Below are 21724 nucleotides of genomic sequence, written 5' to 3'. Positions count from 1 at the left end.
GACTGAGCCACCCAGGCTCCCCACTGGTATTGGTTTTATCTGTAATTTGGGGGGGGGGGGCGGAGAAGAAGCCTATTCAGGTCCTGTTGCTAAATTAGGACTTTTCACCATTTTATATCCTCCCCAAAAGACAATGCATGGAGAACCCTGCTATTCCTCTGTGCATTCATCGACTGACTGAAGAGGTCTCAGGGTATGTGCGGAGCTAGTTTTCAGCCATCAATAACTGTTCCCCAGAAATTCGATCACTGCCATGTGTGCTGTACTCTGGCTTAATCCTCAGAGAGATGGCTCCTCTTAGGGTCATCTCATGGGGACAGAATTTTACTGAGGGTGACCACTATCAGATGTCACTTTGGGTTTCTCTTTCTTCCTCCAGGGAATTCATCTCTGTTCTCTGGTCTCCCATTTCAGCTCTCAGCTTACTTTTTATTACCTCTCTAGGATCAGAGGTTTCAGGTCCGTGATAATCCATAGGATTAGAATTTACGATTTAGGGGTAAAGGCCAGAAAGACATATGAACCACATCTTAGAAACTAACAAATAGCTACAAATCTTACCTAAAATCATTCTTGCAAGCTTAATTTAGGTGATAAGCACTTAGCCATGACAATGCTCTCTCATTCAGAAAACTCTCACATTAGGAAACATATTCCAGAGGGGAAAAAAAGACAAGACTACATGGGGGAAGGCAGACCCTTAAAAACAGAGCTCCTTTATACTGCTTTGGAAATACAAAAAATATGCCCTCTACACAGCCTGCATATTCTCAGTCCCTCATATAGAACCCTTCTGGCCTAAATTTCAAGTTCCCCATTCTCAGGGAAATATTTTCAATGAGGAAAATCCCTGGGAATCCAAGTCCGAAGGAGTGACCTACTCAAACTAATCCAAATGGAAATTTCAGAACCCTGAGGGATCTCTTTTATCTAGCAACCTAGTCTTTCCTAAATGGTCAAAGATGGAAATCTTTGGTTTACTTTTTGTTTCTGACTAATTTTTACTTCTCATATTACTTACTATAGTAAAACAGCACACATTCCAAAAGAGAAAGCCAGGTATAAACCTAAAAATCAAATAGATACACCCAGAAACCCTTTCAATTCTGATCCATACACAAGTATCACAATGGTTCTGGAAATTGCTGTTCTATACTCTTGGCCTGCATTTTTTTTTTTCACTTCATATCATAGCCATTTTCCTAATCTTCATGAAATTTTCACATAGAAAGTGCTGAATAAAATAGATTACAAAGTACCTACTGGGAAAATCATGTCATAAAATGGTACTGAAATACCATTTTCCAGCCTAGGTTCCAATAACTATAGCAATTTTCCAATGTTCTCAACAAGCCCACCAGTGTTTGCATTCTCACTCTTTATTGTTAAAGAGGTCTACCTCACTTGCAATCACTCCACAGTAAGTTGTCCACGTAATGGTAATTTCCTCAGATTCAGGTCAGAGTGCTTTCTGCAAGGAAAAGTGCCAATATTTATTAGTTATGTGGCAATGTGTCATAAGGGCCAAGTTTGATTTTTTAATACAAAATTGTTGAAGTAAAATATGTGATTCATTGTTTTTCTTTCTTCTCCAGAATGAACTTCCAGATACACAATAACAGAAGGTTGACATTTGAAAGAAAAAAAAAAGAAAGAAAAGAAAGAAGGAAGGAAGGAGAAAGAAATGCAAGAAAAAGGAAAAGAAAAAAAAAAAAGAAATATACTCTGGCTGAAAGATTTCCAAACTAGTTACACTCATAGGGTTTCTCCTCAGTGTGAGTTGCCTGATGCCTAATAAGTTTAGAACTATTAATGAAAGCTTTCCCACACTGATTACATGTAAAGGGCTTTTCTCCAGTATGAGTTCTTTGATGTACAATAAGTCGAGCACTCAAGCTGAATGTTTTCCCACACTGATTACATTCATAGGGTTTCTCTCCAGTATGAGTTCTTTGATGTTGAGTAAGGCATGAACTCTGCCTGAAGGACTTCCCACACTGACTGCACTCATAGGGCTTTTCTCCAGTATGAGTTCTCTGATGCACAACAAGAACATAACTCTGGCTAAAGGACTTCCCACACTGGTTACATTCATAGGGTTTTTCTCCAGTATGAGTTCTCTGATGCATAACAAGGTGAGAACTGCGGTTGAAAGATTTTCCACACTCATTACATTCATAGGGTTTCTCTCCAGTATGAGTTCTCTGATGTGCAACAAGCTGAGAGCTCCAGCTGAAGGATTTTCCACACTGATTACATTCAAAGGGTTTTTCTCCTGTGTGAGTTCTCTGATGGGCGACAAGTTTATAACTCTGACTAAAGGACTTTCCACACTGATTGCACTCGTAGGGCTTCTCTCCAGTATGAATTCTTTGATGTGCAATAAGTTTATAGCTCTGGATAAAGGATTTCCCACACTGATTGCATTCATAGGGCTTCTCTCCGGTGTGAGTTCTTTGATGGGCAATAAGTTTGTAGCTCTGCCTGAAGGACTTCCCACACTGATTGCACTCATAGGGCTTCTCTCCAGTATGAGTTCTCTGATGCACCACGAGAACATAGCTCTGGCTAAAAGATTTCCCACACTGATTACATCTGTAAGGTTTCTCTCCAGTATGAGTTCTCTGGTGAGAAACAAGGTGAGAACTCCGGCTGAAGGATTTCCCACACTCGTTACATTCATAAGGTTTCTCCCCAGTGTGAGTTCTCTGATGTGCAACAAGATGAGAGCTCCAGCTGAAGGATTTCCCACACTGATTACATTCAAAGGGTTTCTCTTCAGAATGGTTTCTCATGTTTTGAGCAAGGGATGAACTCTGGGAGGTTTGACTACAGTTATATTGACTCTCTTCAACAGGTATTCTCTGTTGTTCATTACGGGATATACTGTGGTTCAAAACTTGCCCACATTCCTTAAAATCTAAGGATCTTCCTCTTGCGTGTATTTTCTGATGTATATTTAGGGGTACATCATGGCTAAAAGATTGAATACTGTCACTAAATCCATAGGATTTATCTTCTGTTTGAGTCCTTGTAAACTGAATAAGGTGAATGTTCTGGTGAGGGTTTCCACATTCATTATTCTCACAGAGTTTCTCACTGTCATTAATCATCTCATGAGTGTTTACAATGGAATTATAATGCAATTTTTTAACATGTGAGGCATGTTTATGAAAATGGTTTCTTATGGGTATCATCTGGGGTGAAAGAAGACTGGAATTCAGACCACTCTTCTCAAGTTCATCACTTTTATGGACTCTCTCATAAGTAATCGCTTTCCTGTGAGTAAATGCCATTTCTTTCAAAAGTCTCTCTTGTTTTTCCTGTTGCTTTTCCAACTGGCCCTTACAATCCTGAACTTCTTCACATGAAGATAACCAAGGATCATCTCTTGTCAACCTTTCTAACTTTACTCCACGGGATGGTTCATCATCAAAAATGTTCTGCTTTGATGTTGATTCTCTTCTTCCAAGTGCCATTGCCAAGTCTAGAAGAAAGCAAAATAAAACATTCTAGCCGAAGAATGTTAGAGCTGGAATACTGGGAAAGAAGCTGACAAACAAATATGCAGAATATATATGGATTTGTTTTCAGCTATGGACCTATAACCTGGATTAAGAAAACAGAAGGGTGGGATGAAGCAGTGAGCAGAAAAGTACACAGCCCAACAATACAACAATATTAAAATTCAGTGTTTCTGAATAAAAAGACTTTAGATGCCAAATATCTCCATATTCCAAAATAAGATCACCTGTGCAGAATCTACAGAATAACAAAACAATTTTGCAAGTCTTAGCAAAAACACCAGAGTCCTTTCTACCCTCTTTAGTGCTAGATACATGTAGAGAACAGTATCTACATTTCTAGGAATTTCTGGAGGCATGTGTCAGTAAGACATGGGCAAACTACTTTGTGAACCAAGAAAAAGAATATCCCAGGTTCCCTAAATGCCTCAGCAGTTTTAAGGCCTGATGGATTCCTATGGTTCCAAGTGAGAGAGAACGGAGATTAACTCAGAAGCAGAAGCCTGTGTGGCTACTAGGTCAAGCACAGAGAGTACGTCTGGGAAAAGTGGCAATGTATACAGTCCATTAGGAGTGGGAGATGGAGAAATATGTAGTATGCCCTATGGGGATTTCTGAAATTAACCTTCAATACCTGTAATGATTCCTAAGTGTCTGTTTCTCACCTGATATGTATGTTGGGAAATGTTAATACTCATCCCCTTGCTCCCACAAGGAGATTGCATCTGGTTTGAAAAGCTGATAGGGACCAATATAGGACTTGGGGTGTTTGGGCTGCGGACAAAAGAAAATCACTGCAGAATTTGGTCCCAGTCTTTGGCCTTTAGGAACTATGAAGACTGAACAAGCTCAAACCCAAGAAGCAGTTCCTTTGCTACTCTACAAATTAAAATTAAATCTTCATTGGGGAATAAAAAGGACACATGTAATCTATGTGTGGTCAAAATCATCCTGACCTCTGAACTCCACAGCTCTTAATCAACTGGAATCATTTCAATATACAAACTTCATTAATTCTTACCCCAAGAGACCAGGTCCCTGTGGTTCTCTAGGATCACATCTCTAGGATCACACCTCTGATTAGGGTTCAAAGTGCCCTCTTCCTTCTGAGTGAAGTCCACAGTCACAATTTTGAAGTTCACTCCTTCCTAAAACAGGACACACATTCCTGCTCAGCTGGGTATCATTTTCTTCCAATGTTCACAAAGGAGGAAAAGTCTGACAAATGGTAGAAGGAAAACTTGGCCTGGAAATTGTCCTGACTGTCCAAAGGAAGATCTAGTCAAGGTATACAGGTGTCTTTTATGTAAGGCCCTTTGGGTTTTGGATGCTGGACCTGTTTATACCCCAGAGAGGAACACCGGATCAGAACAGATATGAATTGTTTTCTCTCTTGTTCACCTTGAAGAAAATGCTTATTCTGATTTTTGCCCTGGTGAATATGAAATTCCCACTTAGGAATTCCCTCCAAATTCCCAAGAAGCTAACAAAACAGGGTCAGCACACTTTTTCTGTCAAAGGTCAGAGAGTCAACATTTTAGGCTTTGCAAGCCAGAGTCTCTATCACAACTACTCAGCTCTCCTGCAGCAAGAAAGCAGGCACAGAAAATATATAAGCAAATGGGTGTGGCTGTATTACAATAAAGTTTTATTTACAAAAGCAGGCAATGGGCCATATTTGGCCCATAGGCTTTACTTAACTGATGCCTAAAATAGAAGATGAAATGTAGGCCTTAATGAAAGGCAGCATGTATAGGTTAAGAGCACTGGATTTGGAAAAGGGATGGGTTTTCTCATCTATTAAGAGCAAAGGTTGGGGCACCTGGGTGGCTCAGTAGGTTAAGTGTCTGCCTTCAGCTCAGGTCATGATCCCAGGGTCCTGGGATGGAGCCCCACTTTGGGCTCAACGGGGAGTCTGCTTCTCCCTCCGCCCCTCCCCCTGCCCCTGGCTCACGCTCTCTCTCTTAAATAAATTTTCTTAAAAATCTAAAAAAAAAAAAAAAAGAGCAAAGGTCTGAATTTAAAATATATATATATATCTAATCTGACCATCTGTCTTCTAAGGTGAGTTTATCCCATTTGTATTTATTAGGCTTAATCATACCCAACTCATTGGGTTGTTTGGCGAATTAATTGTATGATATATGTAAAGCTATTAGCAACTTACTGAACAAAAAGACAAATGCTGGCAAATGGGATCGATGGGTGATGGGTATCAAGGAAGGCACTTGTTATGATGAGCGCTGGGTGTTGTATGTAAGTGAGGAAATTTTAAGAAAAGATTATTAGATCTGAGAACTCTGAACAATTAAGTGACAGCCAATGTGACCTTTATCTTGAACTCTCAGGCTTGAGAGGACAGTTCCATTTTGTCCACACTCAGAGCTGCATTGTAAAGCCTTCAGGAGACACACTGTCGCTACTGTCATGCAGAGGGGGTCCCTTGGACTGCCTCCTCTCAGCAAGAAAGGACCCGTTTCCAAGACTACTGGGCAGGAATTTTGATCCAATAAAGTGCTGAGGGTGATCTGTCCTTACCCAAAGGCAGCAAAGGCTGGGAAAGTGGAACGCCACTTGTCACTAAAGGCTTTTTAAATAGACCTGGTGTTCCTGAGCTGTGGTGCATGAACAGGACAAAGTCCCTGAGTCCCACATAACCCCATGCAAAATGCTGCTGTACCTGCATTTTTCTAAGTTGGGACCCATAAATTTCACCGAAACCTCAGGAAGTTTTCATGATTAGCCCAAAACAGGATTCAGATATATCATTTGCACTCTGCCACCTATGTTGAATATGGATCTATAGGTACTGTTTTTCAAGCTCCAATTCATACTTCCTTTTCATAAACACTCCCCTTCACTGTTTAACGCAGGTCCCTTTAATATCAAGCTTGTTCAGGGGCACCTGGGTGGCTCAGTCGGTTAAGTGTCTGACTTCAGCTCCGGTCATGATCTCGGGGTCCTGGGCTCGGGCCCCGCGTCAGGCTCCCTGTTCAGGAGGGAGTCTGCTTGGCCCTCTGCCCCTCCCCCCGCTTGTCCTCGCTCTCTCTCTCAAATAAATAAATAAAACCTTAAAAAATATATCTGGCTTATTCAAAGGTCAAATAAATAATACCAAACTAGATTAGCACCCCTCCCTCCGACTCCACCCCCAGCTATATGTTCCATAAGTTCCATGGATTTCTATCCTAAGACTCACCACATGTTCTGTTCATTTGCATAATGGTCATCTTTGTCACAAGGCTTCAATCCATGAGGGCAGGGGTAAAGTAGTGACCGTTTGTAACTATAACTCCAGTGCTTAGCATAGTGTTGGTGTACAGTAGTTATGAAATATATATATTTGGCAAATGATTTCAATGAGTGAATCCATAGTATCAACAGACTTCGTAATATATCAAAATAATCTGATTTTTGGTCCGAATTCTGATTTAAGTCCTCTCTCTCACCTGAATCTCAGAGGCCTATCACACACCTATTTGAAAAGTCCCTTCAACGTGTGGATACTGGTTTTTCTCCACTTTTATCTCCGTTTATTCTATCCTTCTTCTCACCTGCTCCAACTCCCCACTCCTCAAAATTCCTTCCCAAACCCTTCAACTGTGTCCTTGGGCACTCTACTTCTAAATAACGAAACCCTACAGCTTCAACACCATCACCAAATATTCCCTCTATATCCCCGTGTTAATGGAAACCTACCTTTTCCCCCAATGACACCCTCCTCTGCAGGCCCCACAGGCTCACAGTCGCTCAGCATCAAAGGGGGAGGATGTGTATCCCCCTAGTCACGCTGAAACTCACGCCATTTACCTTACTTCTTGGACCTTTGTCCTACCAACCACCTGAACACTAACCCCCATCCACGGGAAATGTATAATACCTCGGATGCATCCTCTACTTTAAGAACTTATCTTGTCTTGCACTGTCTCTAGCATCCATTTGTAGAGTTCTCTGATAATAATATAACACTAATTGACTTTTTAATTTTTTTAAAGATTTATTTACTTATTTTTGAGGGGAGGGGTAGAGGGAAAGGGAGACAGAATTTTAAGCAGACTCCGTGCTGAGCACCGAACCCAATGCAGGGCTCGATCTCATGACCCTGAGATCAGGACCTGAGCCGAAGCCAAGAGTCAAACGCTTAACTGACTGCCCCACCCAGAAGCCCCTAAAACTAACTGACTTTAATGAGGCACTTTCTGTGCGCTATCAGGCTGTGAGCTAAGCATGTTGCATCAACTATCATTCATTGAATTCTCACAAGGTCCCTGAGAGAAAATACTAGCAGCAGCACCTTTTCTTCCGATGAAGAGCTAGAAGGATAAATTAACACGTATGTCTGAAGTCAGTGGCTGGGACGCAGCCTCCAACTTTGCCTAACGTGTGTTCTCAGTCATCAATGCCTAGCGCTAGCCCAACTCCCAGCCCCTAGAACTGCTCCTCAGCACCCTGCTCTTACGGTGAGACCCCAGACCTTGAAATCACCATAAAGTACTCCGTCTCTCAAGTCACACAGACAGAACGCTCTACAACATCAGATTGCTCTCCCTTACTCGTTTCATTCTTTGATGGTTTGGGGCCATTACTCAACTCAAGTATCTACTATTACTATCCACTGGTCTATATTCCCATTTAATGCCCCTTTTATCTTTTCCATCTTGATTATTCCATTTAGAGTAATTAGATCATTCATTTTAATCTTTCTATTTGTTCTATTCAAAAATCCTCTTTCAAATAGTACCTTGCCCTATGGGGCTTTCACTGAATGTACCTGGCTACAAGAACGAACCTGAATGTCAATCTACGATCTAAAGAAAGTAGGTTCCAGAATGCCACTGGGAAAGAAAACTCCCAAGAGCAGCTGTATAGAGTACTATCAGTGGTCACTACCTCGGAATGATCCTTTCGGACTGACCGGCAACCCTGTTATACCTCCTGGAGCCGCTTGTCTCTCGTAATCCAATAGTACTGTTTTTCAGCCCTCTCCACCCATGTCAAGCACCTCTCCATTCCAATTCCCAGCCCCATACCCAACAGATAACCACCTGACTGCTCCCAGAGAAGAATCCGAGCGTTCCAAGAATTCCCTCACCCTCATTCTTCCCATACGGGTCGGTCCTCCCTCCTTGGCAGAGCCAACATGTTCACCTTAAAGATTTCCTCTGGTGCTAATCAAGGACTCTGCTTTGCCGTTTTAACTCCTCTCTCGCCACTTCCGTCTTTCTGCAACCCACTGAAATAGAGTCAAATCTTTTCAATCCTTTAAAGGGGAAAAAAAAAAAAGCCCTCAACTTCAAACCTCCTTGCAGCCATCACTCTCTTCAATCTTTAGCATGAGAACTGACCACGTTTTTTGTAAAAGCTGTCCAACTGTACCTCCGTTTCCTCCCTTTCTGCTCACCTCCTGGCTCACTCAAGCTGGGCCCTGCTGTCAACTGGCCATGCACATTTCTCAGTGGAGAGAGGCCAACTCACCTGGGATGGAAGGGCCAGTGACCCAGCATCTTCTCTCTCGACCTTGATGATAATCTCTGGAGGAAGGAGAGAGTCCTAAGAAAGCAAAACAGATGAGGAAAAGGAAAATAACCAGGAAGCTAAGTTGTGACTCAAAACTCCCACTGTGAGTAGGCTAGGATTCGAAAAACCACCTGTTTTTAACACATCCCACCTACAATACTTCTGCTCCCTCCCATTGGTAAGCTCAAGCTAGCCATGTGGAGAGACAGGGGACATCTGAAGGGGCAATGAGGCACCGGACATGGGCATGAGGTCCTTGTGGATCTTCTAGGCCAGCCCAGCTACCAGTTACATGGAACTGAGTGACTCGACACAATGTGGGCAAAAAGAACTGTAAAACCGTGTTGTCGGAATTCCTGGATCACAGAATTATAAGAAAATAAAAAAGAACACGGCATGACCAAAGAATCATAAAGAAAACAGGTCCAAAAAGTAACTTCATAAAACGTTTGGCAGAAAGCACCACACACAACAAAGGCACCATCAACAAGAATCCATACTATTAAGACTTGGTCTAAATCAGTAAGAAAAAGGTACCTTTGAGAGTACAAGGGACAAAGGGATATGCACGTGCAACTCAACTACGAAGAAATAAGATGGCCAGTGAATACACCAAAAGATGCTCACCTCTTTAAATCAGATAATAGCAAATCTCTATTTCTGTAACTACCTACCTCTCTGTATTAGAGGCTATCAGTTCACGCTGATACCTCTAATTACCGTTCAACAGCGCATTTTATTCTAGCCTTCCTGCTTTCTGTTTCTGCACCTTACCCGGCTCCCATTATCCTCTTTCTATTTACTTATTTGCTCAGACCGCTCTGTGTAACCGAAATCCCGACCGCGTGGACTGTTTCTTCTGCCTGTTGCTAAGGACTCCCACCCTGGTGGCCGGCCAGTCAAGAGCATCATACCCCATCAGTGGGGGTTTACGTTGCTACAACCTTCCTGCAGGGTTGCACCCACATGCCCGAGCTCTCCCTCCCTCTCCCCCTCCTTCCCCCCTCTCCTTCCCTCCTCTGCGTGCTGGAGCTGCCTCAATGTAAAGAAGGCCCGAGGTGGGGCGCCTGGGTGGCTCGATCATTAAGCATCTGCTTTCGGCTCAGGTCAGGATCCCAGGGTCCTGGGATTGAGCCCCACATCGGGCTCCCTGCTCTGCGGGAAGTGTGCTTCTCCCTCTCCCATTCCCCCTGCTTGTGTTCCCTCTCTCACTGTGTCTCTCTCTGTCAAATAAATAAATAAAATCTTTAAAAAAAAAAAAAAGAAGACCCGAGGAGAAAGTTCAGCTGCTAAGTTGCCTGTGTTACTGCCCAGCATAAACAGCAGGATGGTTCATCCACCTTACAGTGGCCGCCTGGGCATCGCTAAAGAGCTCCAGGTGCCAAAGAACAAGAACGAAGAAACCACACTCACAAGGCCACAATAACAATTTCAAAACTTCAAAACAGATGATCCAGGGGAGCCACCAAGTTTTGACTCGTGTATCATGGGAACTCGGCTGCGGAGAGAAATCACATTCCTGATGTGCAACAATGCCAAACAAGTCTTCCCTTGCTACAAAAGTGGTTGACATTAAATTCTAATGACGTAAGAGCCAGAAGTTAACGCATCCTGTAATATAGATAAACAAATGCCCAAGGAAATGAGAATTTTTCAAAAAAGGGAAACTTACAAACACTAGACTGTATTTTAAATTATTATCCTCTTTCTGGGTTTTGTTGTTGTTGCTGTGTTTTGTCTTGAAACAGCTGAGATAAGTTAAGAAATGACGCCAAGAGGGGTGCCTGGGTGGCTCAGTTGGTTAAGCGACTGCCTTCGGCTCAGGTCATGATCCTGGAGTCCCGGGATCGAGTCCCACATCGGGCTCCCTGCTCGGTGGGGGGTCTGCTTCTCCCTCTGACCCTCTTCCCTCTTGTGCTCTCTGTCTCTCATTCTCTCTCTCAAATAAATAAATAAAATCTTAAAAAAAAAAAAAAAAAAGAAATGACGCCAAGAACTGAACAAGCTGATGTTTCTAACTCAGCGGGTACTTGGTAGAAACTAAACTCCAGCATGTTCCTTGTCTGCTGCAACTGCTGAGACAATCTTACTTGGGGAATATGGGTGCACCCTCTCTTTCATCAAGAGTGTTTCCAACACCTTTTGAGTTAAAAGTTCTCTTCGGAAGGAGAACAAAAGGGAGACCAGTCTGCTCAGAGTCAACTCCGCCTCAATGTCCTTCCCCGCCCCCACCCAAGCAGCCGAAGCCATCCCTGTCCCCTGCTTTCGCTCCTTTGCATCACCATGTCCTCACACCTCTGGGTTTTGTCCACTTCCACTAGAGCGGGCTCCGTAAGAGCGGGGCTCTTGTCTCCTGTTCAGCACAGCTTCACTGTGCTTAAATCGGTACTGACACAGACTGGGCACTTCGTACACGTATGTGGACAATAAAACCACCACCGAGAGAAGGTACGTGGAACGTGGTCCCGGGAGGCACCAAATCACTGCGGAGCTCCCAGGTGCTCCGCTGGTTAGAAGAAACCTCTCATGGGCACCCTTGTTCCTCTAAAATTCAAAGCACCAGCCTCCAGAACCTACTCCTACTGACTTATCCAAACTAAATGTTCAAAAACCACCTTGTCACCAAGTGTGTGAACACCCACCCACTCTGGATTACTATTTTAGGAACATTCCCTGTATTTGTATCTTAGCTGCTGCAGTTTCCTCCAGATAATGTCACTGGTCACCTGCCAGGTATGTTTCAACAACCACAGAGTACTCAACATAGAACATCTCATAAATTTTTTTTAAAAAGATTTATTTATCTGAGAGAGAGAGAGCGCACGCAGGGGGAGGGGCAGAGGGAGAGGGAGAGAGAGAGAATCCTCAAGCAGACTCCCCACTGAGCGTGGAGCCTGACACAGGGCTCAATCTCACGACCCTGAGATCATAATCTGAGCCGAATCAAGAGACAGACACTTAATGACTAAGCCCCCCCCACCAGGTGCCCCAATTATCTAAACATTTTTGAAGGGAGGAGTAATATGTCTCTTTCACCAACACAGAGATTAATGGTCATAACGTTTAGCAAACTTTTTAAGTCCATGAAGTTCACCAGAGATGGTCCAAGCGCCAACTGCCTGATCCAAACTCTGCCCCTTTCCTCTGCCCCACGGCTCAAAGTCTCATCATTCAGGCCACCTCTTCCAGGAAGCGTTCCCGGACAGCACACAGTCTCTTCTTCCCTTAGGATTTCTTAGCTGTTTTATCTTTACTGTAACAGTAAAATCACTCTCTCCTTGTATTATTGCTTCCATTTCTACACCTCTCCCCTGGGTCACGAGCTTGGTGCTGTAAAGAACTATTTTTCATCTTTGTACTCTCAGTATTGAGTAGGAGCACAATGTGAGTTATCAGAATTTGACAGGATTAGACATATGGGCATGATTTGGGGAATATGAATGGAATTAAAAGCCTTTTATTTTTTTTCACTATTAACTATTTATTTACAGCTTTACAGAGGTATGCTTGACAAAAACTATCTATTTAAGGTGAACGTGATTTTTTTTAGATATGTGGACACTATGAAATGAGTACCACAATCAAGCTAATTAATGTGTCCAGCAACTCACACAGTTATGATTTTTTTTTTTTTTTGGTATGATGAGAACACTTAAGATCAATTCTGCATGTTGAGACTGAAAGGGGACAGATGAGGCTTTACCACCCGCATTGCAGGGTTCTGGTCTCAGCCCCCGATGGCAGGCAGGGCCTTCCCTGTCCCAGCTACTACCAATATGTAAGAGATTGAAATCTCTCAAGTGATGTCCAGCAGGCTGGCTCACTGGACTCACCTCCCTCACTTAGCGCCAAGACTTGGGCTCCCCTGATTTCTCTTCCTGCTGGGGCTTTAACTGGTATCCATCAGGCAAGGTACTTGTGCATCTTCTGATGATTAAAACTTACTAGAGGACACTCAGAGTTGAGAAGTGTGCCAGCCAGCCTCCAAGACGGTCCCCAATGGCCCCCACCCTCCTGGAATTTACACCCTATGTAGTCCTTGCCCACGTGATACCAGTGGGTCTGTGTGACCAACAGATTACAGAAGAAGTGATGCTGGGACGCCTGGGCGGCTCAGTCAGTTAAGTGTCTGCCTTCGGCTCAGGTCATGATCTCAGGGTCCTCAGATGGAGCCCCATGTCAGGCTCCCTTCTCAGTGGGGAGTCTGCTTCTCCCTCTGCTCCTCTCCCACCCCCACCCCCACTCATGCTCTTTCTCTCTCTCTCATATAAATAAATCTTAAAAAAAAGAAAAAGAAAAAGTGATGCTGTGTCACTTCTGAGATCAGATGATAAAAGACACTGTGGCCTCCATCTTGGCTGTGTGCAATTAAGCGCTCTCTCTCTTCTCTCTCTCTTTCTCAGGTCCTTTGCTCCAGGAGAAACCAGCAGCCCTGGGGAGAGGTCTGTGTGGTGTGGAACTAAGGCTTCTCGTCAACAGCCACGTGAGTGAGCTGGCAAGGGGGTCCTCCTACCCAGTCAAGCCTTCTGAAGAGAGCAGCCCGGGCCGACAATTTGCCGCAACCTCATCAGAGATGCTGAGCACCAGAAACATCCAGAGAAGCTGCTCCCAGGTTCCTGACCCTGAGAAACTGTGTGCGATCATAAATTTTGGTTGTTTTAAGCTGCTGAGTTTTGGGGTATGAAACCACAGATGACTAATAAAAGAAGGAAGATGTTTCTGCTTTTCCTGCATAGCCTTGGAATATACAAGAAGCGCATTCGCATCCGTGACAACTAGGTCAGCCTTCTCCCTAGCACCTCACATGGGGCCTTAGACTGGCTAGGCAATCAATGACTATGTGATGAAGGTAAAAATTAGAATGAACAGATTGCTAGTTCAGTCGTGTAACAGAGAAAAAAATGGCAAAAGGACTATGAAGGTTCCCAGAAAAATACCAGAAGTCACTAGCTTAAAGTAGAATGCCAATGGTCACAATCAAAGCACACTTAACTTGTAGTTTTGGCAAAGTGTGAATGTACTTATGTAAATTTAAATGCCTAACTCCCTCTAAAACTCTTGCACTATTAGTAGTTAAATCTGGGGGAAGTCAAAAGTTACACATGGATTTTCAACTATACAAGAGGGTCGGTGTCCCTAACCCCCGCATTGTTCAAGGGTCAACCGAACAGGGAATCATACACAAAAACATTTACAAAAGTGCTATTTGTAACAGCAAAACACGGAACACTAAATATCTATTAACAGTAAGCCCATAAATTCTGGGGTTATTTCTGTGGAAATCTGGGTGCCAGGCGTGCATATTGGTATCAGAATGTCACTATTCCCAGGCCCTGACAGTGGACGGAAATAGGATTATATGTGTGTATCTACACACACACACACACACACACACACACACACACAGCTCTACATATTTCTACATCTACATCTACTGAAAACCACGAGCCACATCAATACCTACAATCCCCACTGAACACTAAAGTTCGTTCCACTGTTGTTCTCGCCACATCTGATTGTGGGAACCCCGGCTTCCATGAGCCTTATGATATTTACTCACCTGGCCAACCTACACCCCTGTGGGTAACTCATCTGCCGCTCCCTCTCCCACACAGATGCTCCTCAGCCCCCCTGGACTTGGCCGTCCTCACCCTCCTCACCCTCCTCGGGCTCTGACTCTGCAGGCAGGTGGCCTCTTCTTAGGGACTCACTCTCATGCCATTTGGACTTGGACTCCACACAGATGCCCTCGACTTCTGGCCTGGGCTCGGGCTGTCATACCCCACACTGGTCTTCCCTCATGCGTTGATAACCTCAACCTGCTTCAGTTGTGACGCACCACACCGAGAGGTGCCCCGAACCCCGGCATGGGTGTACATCTTACACCACATGGGTCACCCTTTGCATGGACTCATGCACTTGGGCTGTCCCCTCTGTGGACACCCTTCTCACCTGCTCTGGCTGTCTCACCCCAAAGCAGATCCCCCCCCCACCAGACACACTCACCTCACCCCACTTGGGCTCTGACTCTCGATGCCACCTTCCTCACCCTGTTTGGTCACTGATGCCCCCACACATGGACACCCTCCTCACCCCACAGGATGGAGCCCTCCCTCAACCACAGACCCCTACCCAGCTGTGCCCCACCTAATGGCTTCAGGATTGAACTATTTAGGAAGGGGGAGGTGAAATTCTAACTGAACATTTTTAAAGAAGTTAAATGTTTTCAAAGAATATTTGTCATAGGAAAATGCTTTAAACTGTTCATTTCTTAACCTTAAAATGTGCTATACGAAGCAGAAAATGATAGATAAGAAATGAAAACATAAAGTCACTCAGGATGTAACTTGCACATCTTTGTTAACTGGCATATTTATACTCTTCTAACACATTTTCTATACACACACAAACTACATCCCTTTTTAAAAAGATGATCATTCCTGGGGGAACCTGGGTGGTGCAGTCGGTTAAGCATCTGACTCTTGGTTTCAGCTTGGGTCATGATCTCATGGTCATGAGATCAAGCCCCACATTGGGCTCCACACTCAGCAGAGTCTGCTTGGGATTCTCTCTCTCCCTCTCCCTTTGCCTCTTCCCCCGCTCACATGTGATCTCTCTCTCCCTCTCTCTAAATAAATAATCTTTAAAAAAAAAAAAAGATGATCGTTTCTAAACGTTATTTACTTAACATCGATCCTACATATCTTTTTATGTTGGGAAATACGCATTACCACATCAATGTCCACAGCATGTTCCATTTCATGGTCTCTCCATAACTCTTTAACACTTCTCCTGCATGGCCCATTCTCAAACAATTTTTTCCAATTGCTCGTTCCCAAGCAAAACGGGGAGTTGCTGCCCCAGGGGAATCAGTACTCTAAGGGCCTCTGATACAGGGTGCCCAACTCCTCCCGGGAAGAATTATCTGGGTTAAAATGGTGAGGAAATGCAGGGAGCCTCCTAAAACGTAGAGTGTCTCAAGTCAGGAGAGACCAAAAGCCCCCCAAACACTGCCAAGAGAGCCAGGTCAGCTCCCGAGCCTGGAGGGTTGGGCTGTGGGGCCGGGGGTGGGGTGGGGAGCAAGCTCTAAGCTCTGGGTCTCTTCGAGGAAGGCAAGTTCCACTCACCTGTGCACAGGTCTTCAGGGGCTCTGGGGGCTTCTCATCCTGCTCTTCCATGCTCTCCTCCAGGCATAGGCAGAGGCCTGAGGGTCCTGAGCCACAAGGGTAGAAGCCCTTAGAAGACCATCCTAGTGCAGGTCCACCGTGGCGCCCCCCTCCCTGGATTAGTCTCCACTTCCAGGATGCATTCCCCGTGGCAAGCTTGCCTCTAGAGGTTTCTACCTGAAAAGCTGTGCATGCACCTAGAGTCCCTCAGTGCCTCTCCCAGGCCAAGACTCTGCAGCTCCAACCCGGTGCCTCTCCACTACCCAGGGCGCCCCTCGGGTCCCTAAGACTCTGCAGCTCCAACCTGGTGCCCCCACTATCACAGGCCTCTGGACCCCCTAACCATAAGTCATGCCCAAACACAGCCTTCTGCCCACCACCAAAATCTGCAGTACACGTCAGTCCCTCCCTGCCCCACTGGGTTGTGGAATCCTCACAAATGCCCAGCACATTGAGGACCCCCTAGTGTGCACTGCTCCCCCACCATGACCTCAGTCTGAAGCCCTAAACCAGCACCCCTTCCTTGGGCAAGGAGCTGGGCTTCTGGGATTGACCACCCAGAATCACACTCCCTGACTGAATGCATGAAGCTCGTGACACAGCCCCACCCCTCCCAGGATCCGACCCCTCCATTAACCTGGCCTGACCCTCTCGCGACCTGTCATGAATCGCCTCCCACTTCCTGCTCAAATAACCAAGCATATTCATGGAGCTTGGCTGCACCATTCTGCGGTCTACTGGCCCCTACCAGAACAGCACCAGCTGGATCCCCAGCCCCAAACCCTCCTGAGCCCCGAACATGTAGCTCAGACCTGGTCCCTCCACCAACATGGGTATCCTCAGGCCTGAATCAGCAACAGAGCCGGCATGGGCCTGGGAGCTTCCTGACAAACCCCAGCACGTGCCACCCCCTCTGAGGCCCAGAACGTGGACCTCGGCTGTCTTTGTGCCAGCTCAATATTTCTGGGTGTGAGCTAGAACAGCCCCTGGCAAATCCGAGCCCACACACCATCTTACCAACCCTACCCCATCCTCTCCCTCTTACCCACACCCCCTTACCCCCACCAGATTCTCACTCCAACAGTACAGTGTGGGTTCACAATGCAGCTGTGTCCTGAACTTGCACACACACCATTTCCTCGACCAACATCCATAGGCCCCTACTTGAGCCACACCTGCCCAAATGTCCTTCTGGGCACCTGCTGCTTAGGAAGATCCTGTCTTCCCACCAACCTGGGTACCGCCAGGCTGTGATTAATGCACCCTCTGCACAAAGACCCCAGTACCCTCTAATTCCCACCTCCAGCCTCCTGTTTCCCGTCCAAATACCTGTGTGTGTGCACAAGGGGACATGGAGCAGCCCTAATCCTCTGCAGCCCCGAATCTGCAGGTGCTCCCTCCACTCACTTGGGCATCCTCAGGCAGTACCAGGGTCCTAGGACTGCCCATGTCTCCCCATTCTGCCCAAATGCCAGGTGTCCCAAGACCAGAACCTGCAGCTCCAGCAGCGACTGCCCCAGGCCGCCCACCTAGGTTCCTTCCTCCTGCTGGCACAACACAGAGCAGGCTCACTCCCAGAATCTGCACCCAGGACCTGGGCCTTCCACCAGCCCGAGAGTGCTGTGCAGTCCCTGCTCCTGAGATGAGAAGCTGCATCTCCCACTCTTTACCTCAATACCCAAGATACCTCAAGTACCCACAAGCCTCTGGAGGATTCTAGGGTCACCTGCCCCACTGCCTGCTCACACACCAGAATATCAGAACACCCAAACAGTAGCTTGAGCAAAGAATTCCAGAGTCAGCCCCGGGACTTGAGCACTCACTATCTGGGGGGTTCTCAAGCTCACAACAGAGCAGCTCCCATGGGAACCAGGCCCTTTTGCTTCCTCCAGTCCAAATGTGAGCCCCTGAATGCCAGAGTACAGCCCCCTCCAGGTCCAAATCTGCAGCCCAGACTCTGTCCCCCAGTCCCTGGGCATTCTCGTGCCTGCAAGCAGAGCAGCCCCTGAGCAAAGGTCTTGAGAATGCCTACTTTGAGATCATGCTGGCAGCACCCTGCTTCCTTACCAAAGAGCTGTCAATTTCATTGCAGCTTTGTTCTTCCTGGACGCCAATTCTGCACCTCCAATCCAAAGTCTCCACCAAACCTGAATGCCCTAGCGCCTGGCGCTATCCCAGGATTACCAGTCCAAATTCCTGCTTCCCATTCAAACACCCCCAGCACGTGCAGGGAGCGGTCTGCCCAGAACCCACCTCCCGGCCCTGGTCCCTCCTTCAACCTAGGAGTCTGCAGCCCATCAACGATCCTCAGAGGGTTCGCTCAAGCAGCACCGCCTCTTCTGGAGCAAGAATCAGCAGCTCAAACCTGGTCTCTCCACTACCCAGGGCGCCCCTCGGGTCCCCAAGCCAATCGCCCAGAATCTCACCTCCCACCCCCTGCTTCCTACTCAAACGCCTGCTCAAAATACAGGCATAGTGGCAGAGCCCCTCTCCTCCAAATCTGCTGTTGAGTACTCCATCAACCCGGGCTTCAGTCCTCTGAGCCTGCACTAAACCGGCCTGGCATTGGAGGAGGGGAAGGCGGGGTTCTCAGGATCTCCCCACATCCCTGCATATGGCCTGTCTTCACCAACCCGGGCATTCTCAGGCCTGGGACAAGAGCACTACCCTATCAAGCACTCGCGCAGGCCCTCAGTCCCGAATCTGCAGCTGCACCAGTATCTCCACCTACTTCGGGGACCCAAGGCTAAAGAGCCTCCCGCGAAGGTCCCAGGTCGCCCACCCAACACTCCCAACCCCAGGTTCCCGCCTATACCCTGCGCATGCGCGCACGGGACACCCAGCGCCGCCCCGCCCCTCACCGACCTCGGCGTCCACGGGCTCGCGGCCGAGGCCCGGCCTGTCCCAGCTTCAGGGCCCGGCACGGCTCTGCGGCAGGACGAGGTCGGGTTAAGCAACCCCCGGCGCCGATTCTGCACACTACAGACTCGGGTAAAGTTAGTTCGGTCCCCCTCCCCTAGTCGGCATCCGCAGGGCCGCTCGGCTGATGTCCGAGCCCAGGTGCGCGGCGACTGCAGGCACCAGCGCGCGCGGGACAATGGCTGCGTTTCTGGCCGAACCCGGAAGTACGTTTGGGCTCGGTGAGCCGGGACTACAATTCCCAGAAGCCTCAGCGGCGCCGGCGGCGATTAGGCGGGAGTCCAGCTCCTCCCGGAGGCGAGCGTGGGGATTACGGCCAGACGCGCCCGGTTGGGGTAGCTGCTGGGGGCTGTGACCGTGTGTGCCCTAGTTTTTGCGGGGCGCCGAGACGAGGAGCAGGACCTGGAGGTCCAGGTCTGGGCCCCTATGCGTAGGCAGTGGCTAACTTGGGAAAGGCTGGCCTGGGACCGACTGGACGCCCAGGAGCGGCCGTGGAAACGGGATCCGATGAAAGGGCGGGGACCCCTCCCGGGCGCCCGCTGCTGTCAGACGCTTCGCGCGCGCAGTTTCCTTTTTGGTCCTCGAGCCCAAAGATGGTGGCTACAAGCCCGCTACACAGTCCAGGGAGCTCCTGTCAAGTCCTTCAAGAATCTGACTTGCTGATATGTTTTTGTAGCTCATGATAGTAAAATAGCAAGAATCCTTTTTTTTTTTTTTTAATTGAGTTCTTTCTCTGCCTATAAGGCTTTACGGATCTGTTCTCTATCCCTCCCCTTCGCTTTTTGCCTCATCTCCTGACCATTTTTCTCTCTCAGTTCCAGCCACGCTGGCCTTTCCACCTTCTCCAGCAACTCCCTTAGGCTCCCACCTCGGGACCTTTGCATGTGTTGTTCATGCTGGCCGGCAGGCTCTTACTTTGAGGATTCCCCTGGATTCCAGCCATCTAGTCTTTAGGCAGATGTCATTTTGTCATAAGGCATTCCCCCATCAACCGTTGTAAACTCGCAAACAAACCCTTCACTCCCCACGTACTCCCTGCTTCCCTCATCTTTATTCTCTAGAGAACTTTTCACTAACAATCATATGTTGTAGGTATTTATTTGGTCTGTTACCTGCTTTCACCACTAGACTGTCAACTCCGTGAGGGAAAGGATTTGTATCCACCTTGATCAGTGCCGTATCCCCAGCATCCTAGGGTACCTGACACATAATAGATGCTCAGTAAATACTTGGTTTTGAATAAATAAAGGTTCTTGGCCCTTTGTTAAACACCTTAACATCTCGTTAATTGGTGCAATCACCCTGTGAGAAAACAGTGATGTTTATTTCCACCCCACCAGGGAGAAGCTGATAATTGGAGCCCTGCTGTATGAAAATATGGCATTTTAAAGGTTTTCTTTTTTATTGCTGTCAAAATACTCCTGTAGTTTTCTTCACATAACTTCTAACTTTTAACAACAAATTATTGCTATTTGAAATGTAATCTCTACCCCCCAAATTTCTTATGATTGGTTATTGTGGTTCATTTTTTATTTTTTTAAAGATTTTTACTTACTTGAGAGCATGCACGTGCACACGCGCATGCGAGAAAGTGAGAGAGAGAGAGAGGCGGACTCCCTGCTTAGCAGAGAGCCCAACACGGGGCCCGATCCCTGGACCCCAAGGTCATGACCTGAGCTGAAGGTAGATGCTTAACTGACTGAGCCACCTGGCGCCCCCGAAATGTTAGGAATTCTTACAGTATTTCCTTTGATACTCTTGGCTTTTCTAGTGAGACAATCATCTACAGATAATTATTTCATCTCTTCCTTGCCAATATTTTTAACCAGATATTTCCTTGCATTTGGATTGTGTCGGCTATCATTTTCACAACAGTATCAGTAGAAGTGACATTCTTGCTTGTGTTCTCTTTTTAATGGGCATCCCTCTAACGTTGAGGGTTAAATATAGTTGTTTTTTAAATGGAAGTAGGCAACTTACTGGGTTTTTTTAACTTTTTGTTACATAAATTTCTAGCATGAAAGTAGAGAGACTAGTTAAAGGGCACCCCCTTTGGCCTGTCATGCAACTTAATTTTCCACTGGATCTTTTCTCATCTCTAGCCCCACCTGTGCTTTCCAGTGTCCTCCTCCTCCAGTGGTTTTGAAGCAAATCCTACACATTATTTCATTTCATCTGTAAGTGTTTCAGTATGTGCTCAAAAAACAGGGACTGGTTTTAAAAACAAAACTTCAGTACAAAATAGATATGCATCATGGGGCACCTGGGTGGCTCAGTCAGTTGAGCATCCAACTCTTGATTTCAGCTCAGGTCTTGATCTCAGGGTCATGGGATCCAGCCTCAGATCTGGCTCCACGCCCAGTGGAGATCCTCTCTCTCCCTCTGCCCCTCCCCACCCACTAGGATGCTCTCTCTCTCTCTCTCTCTCTCTCAAAAAAAGATAAGCGTCAAACCGTTAGGCACAGAGAACGCAAAATTACTATGATTAGCAGATAGGATTACAAACCACAAGACCCAAGAGAATTAACTAAAAGAAATGAACATCAAAGAGAGGCTAGAAAGGCATCGAATGTGAAACAGATAATGGTAAATATTTAT

The 21724-nt window shown here is 46.5% G+C and overlaps 1 protein-coding gene across 1 annotated transcript; it reads right to left on the bottom strand.

Annotated features, from left to right (window-relative positions):
* Window positions 1-1712: 1712 nt before the first annotated feature.
* On the bottom strand, window positions 1713-20709 carry ZNF180 (zinc finger protein 180). The gene is made up of 5 exons (XM_044911368.1): window positions 20682-20709; window positions 16169-16254; window positions 9000-9074; window positions 4546-4672; window positions 1713-3487 (listed from the first exon to the last, which is right to left on the bottom strand). The coding sequence occupies exons 1-5, from the start codon at window positions 20707-20709 to the stop codon at window positions 1746-1748; spliced, it is 2058 nt and encodes a 685-aa protein (XP_044767303.1). The 3' UTR covers window positions 1713-1745.
* Between the last annotated feature and the right edge of the window lie 1015 nt (window positions 20710-21724).

Source organism: Neomonachus schauinslandi, chromosome 16 (genome assembly GCF_002201575.2).
Source record: "Neomonachus schauinslandi chromosome 16, ASM220157v2, whole genome shotgun sequence".
In the NCBI taxonomy this organism is placed as follows: domain Eukaryota; kingdom Metazoa; phylum Chordata; class Mammalia; order Carnivora; family Phocidae; genus Neomonachus; species Neomonachus schauinslandi.
This window is presented reverse-complemented; position numbering and strand designations above follow the sequence as displayed.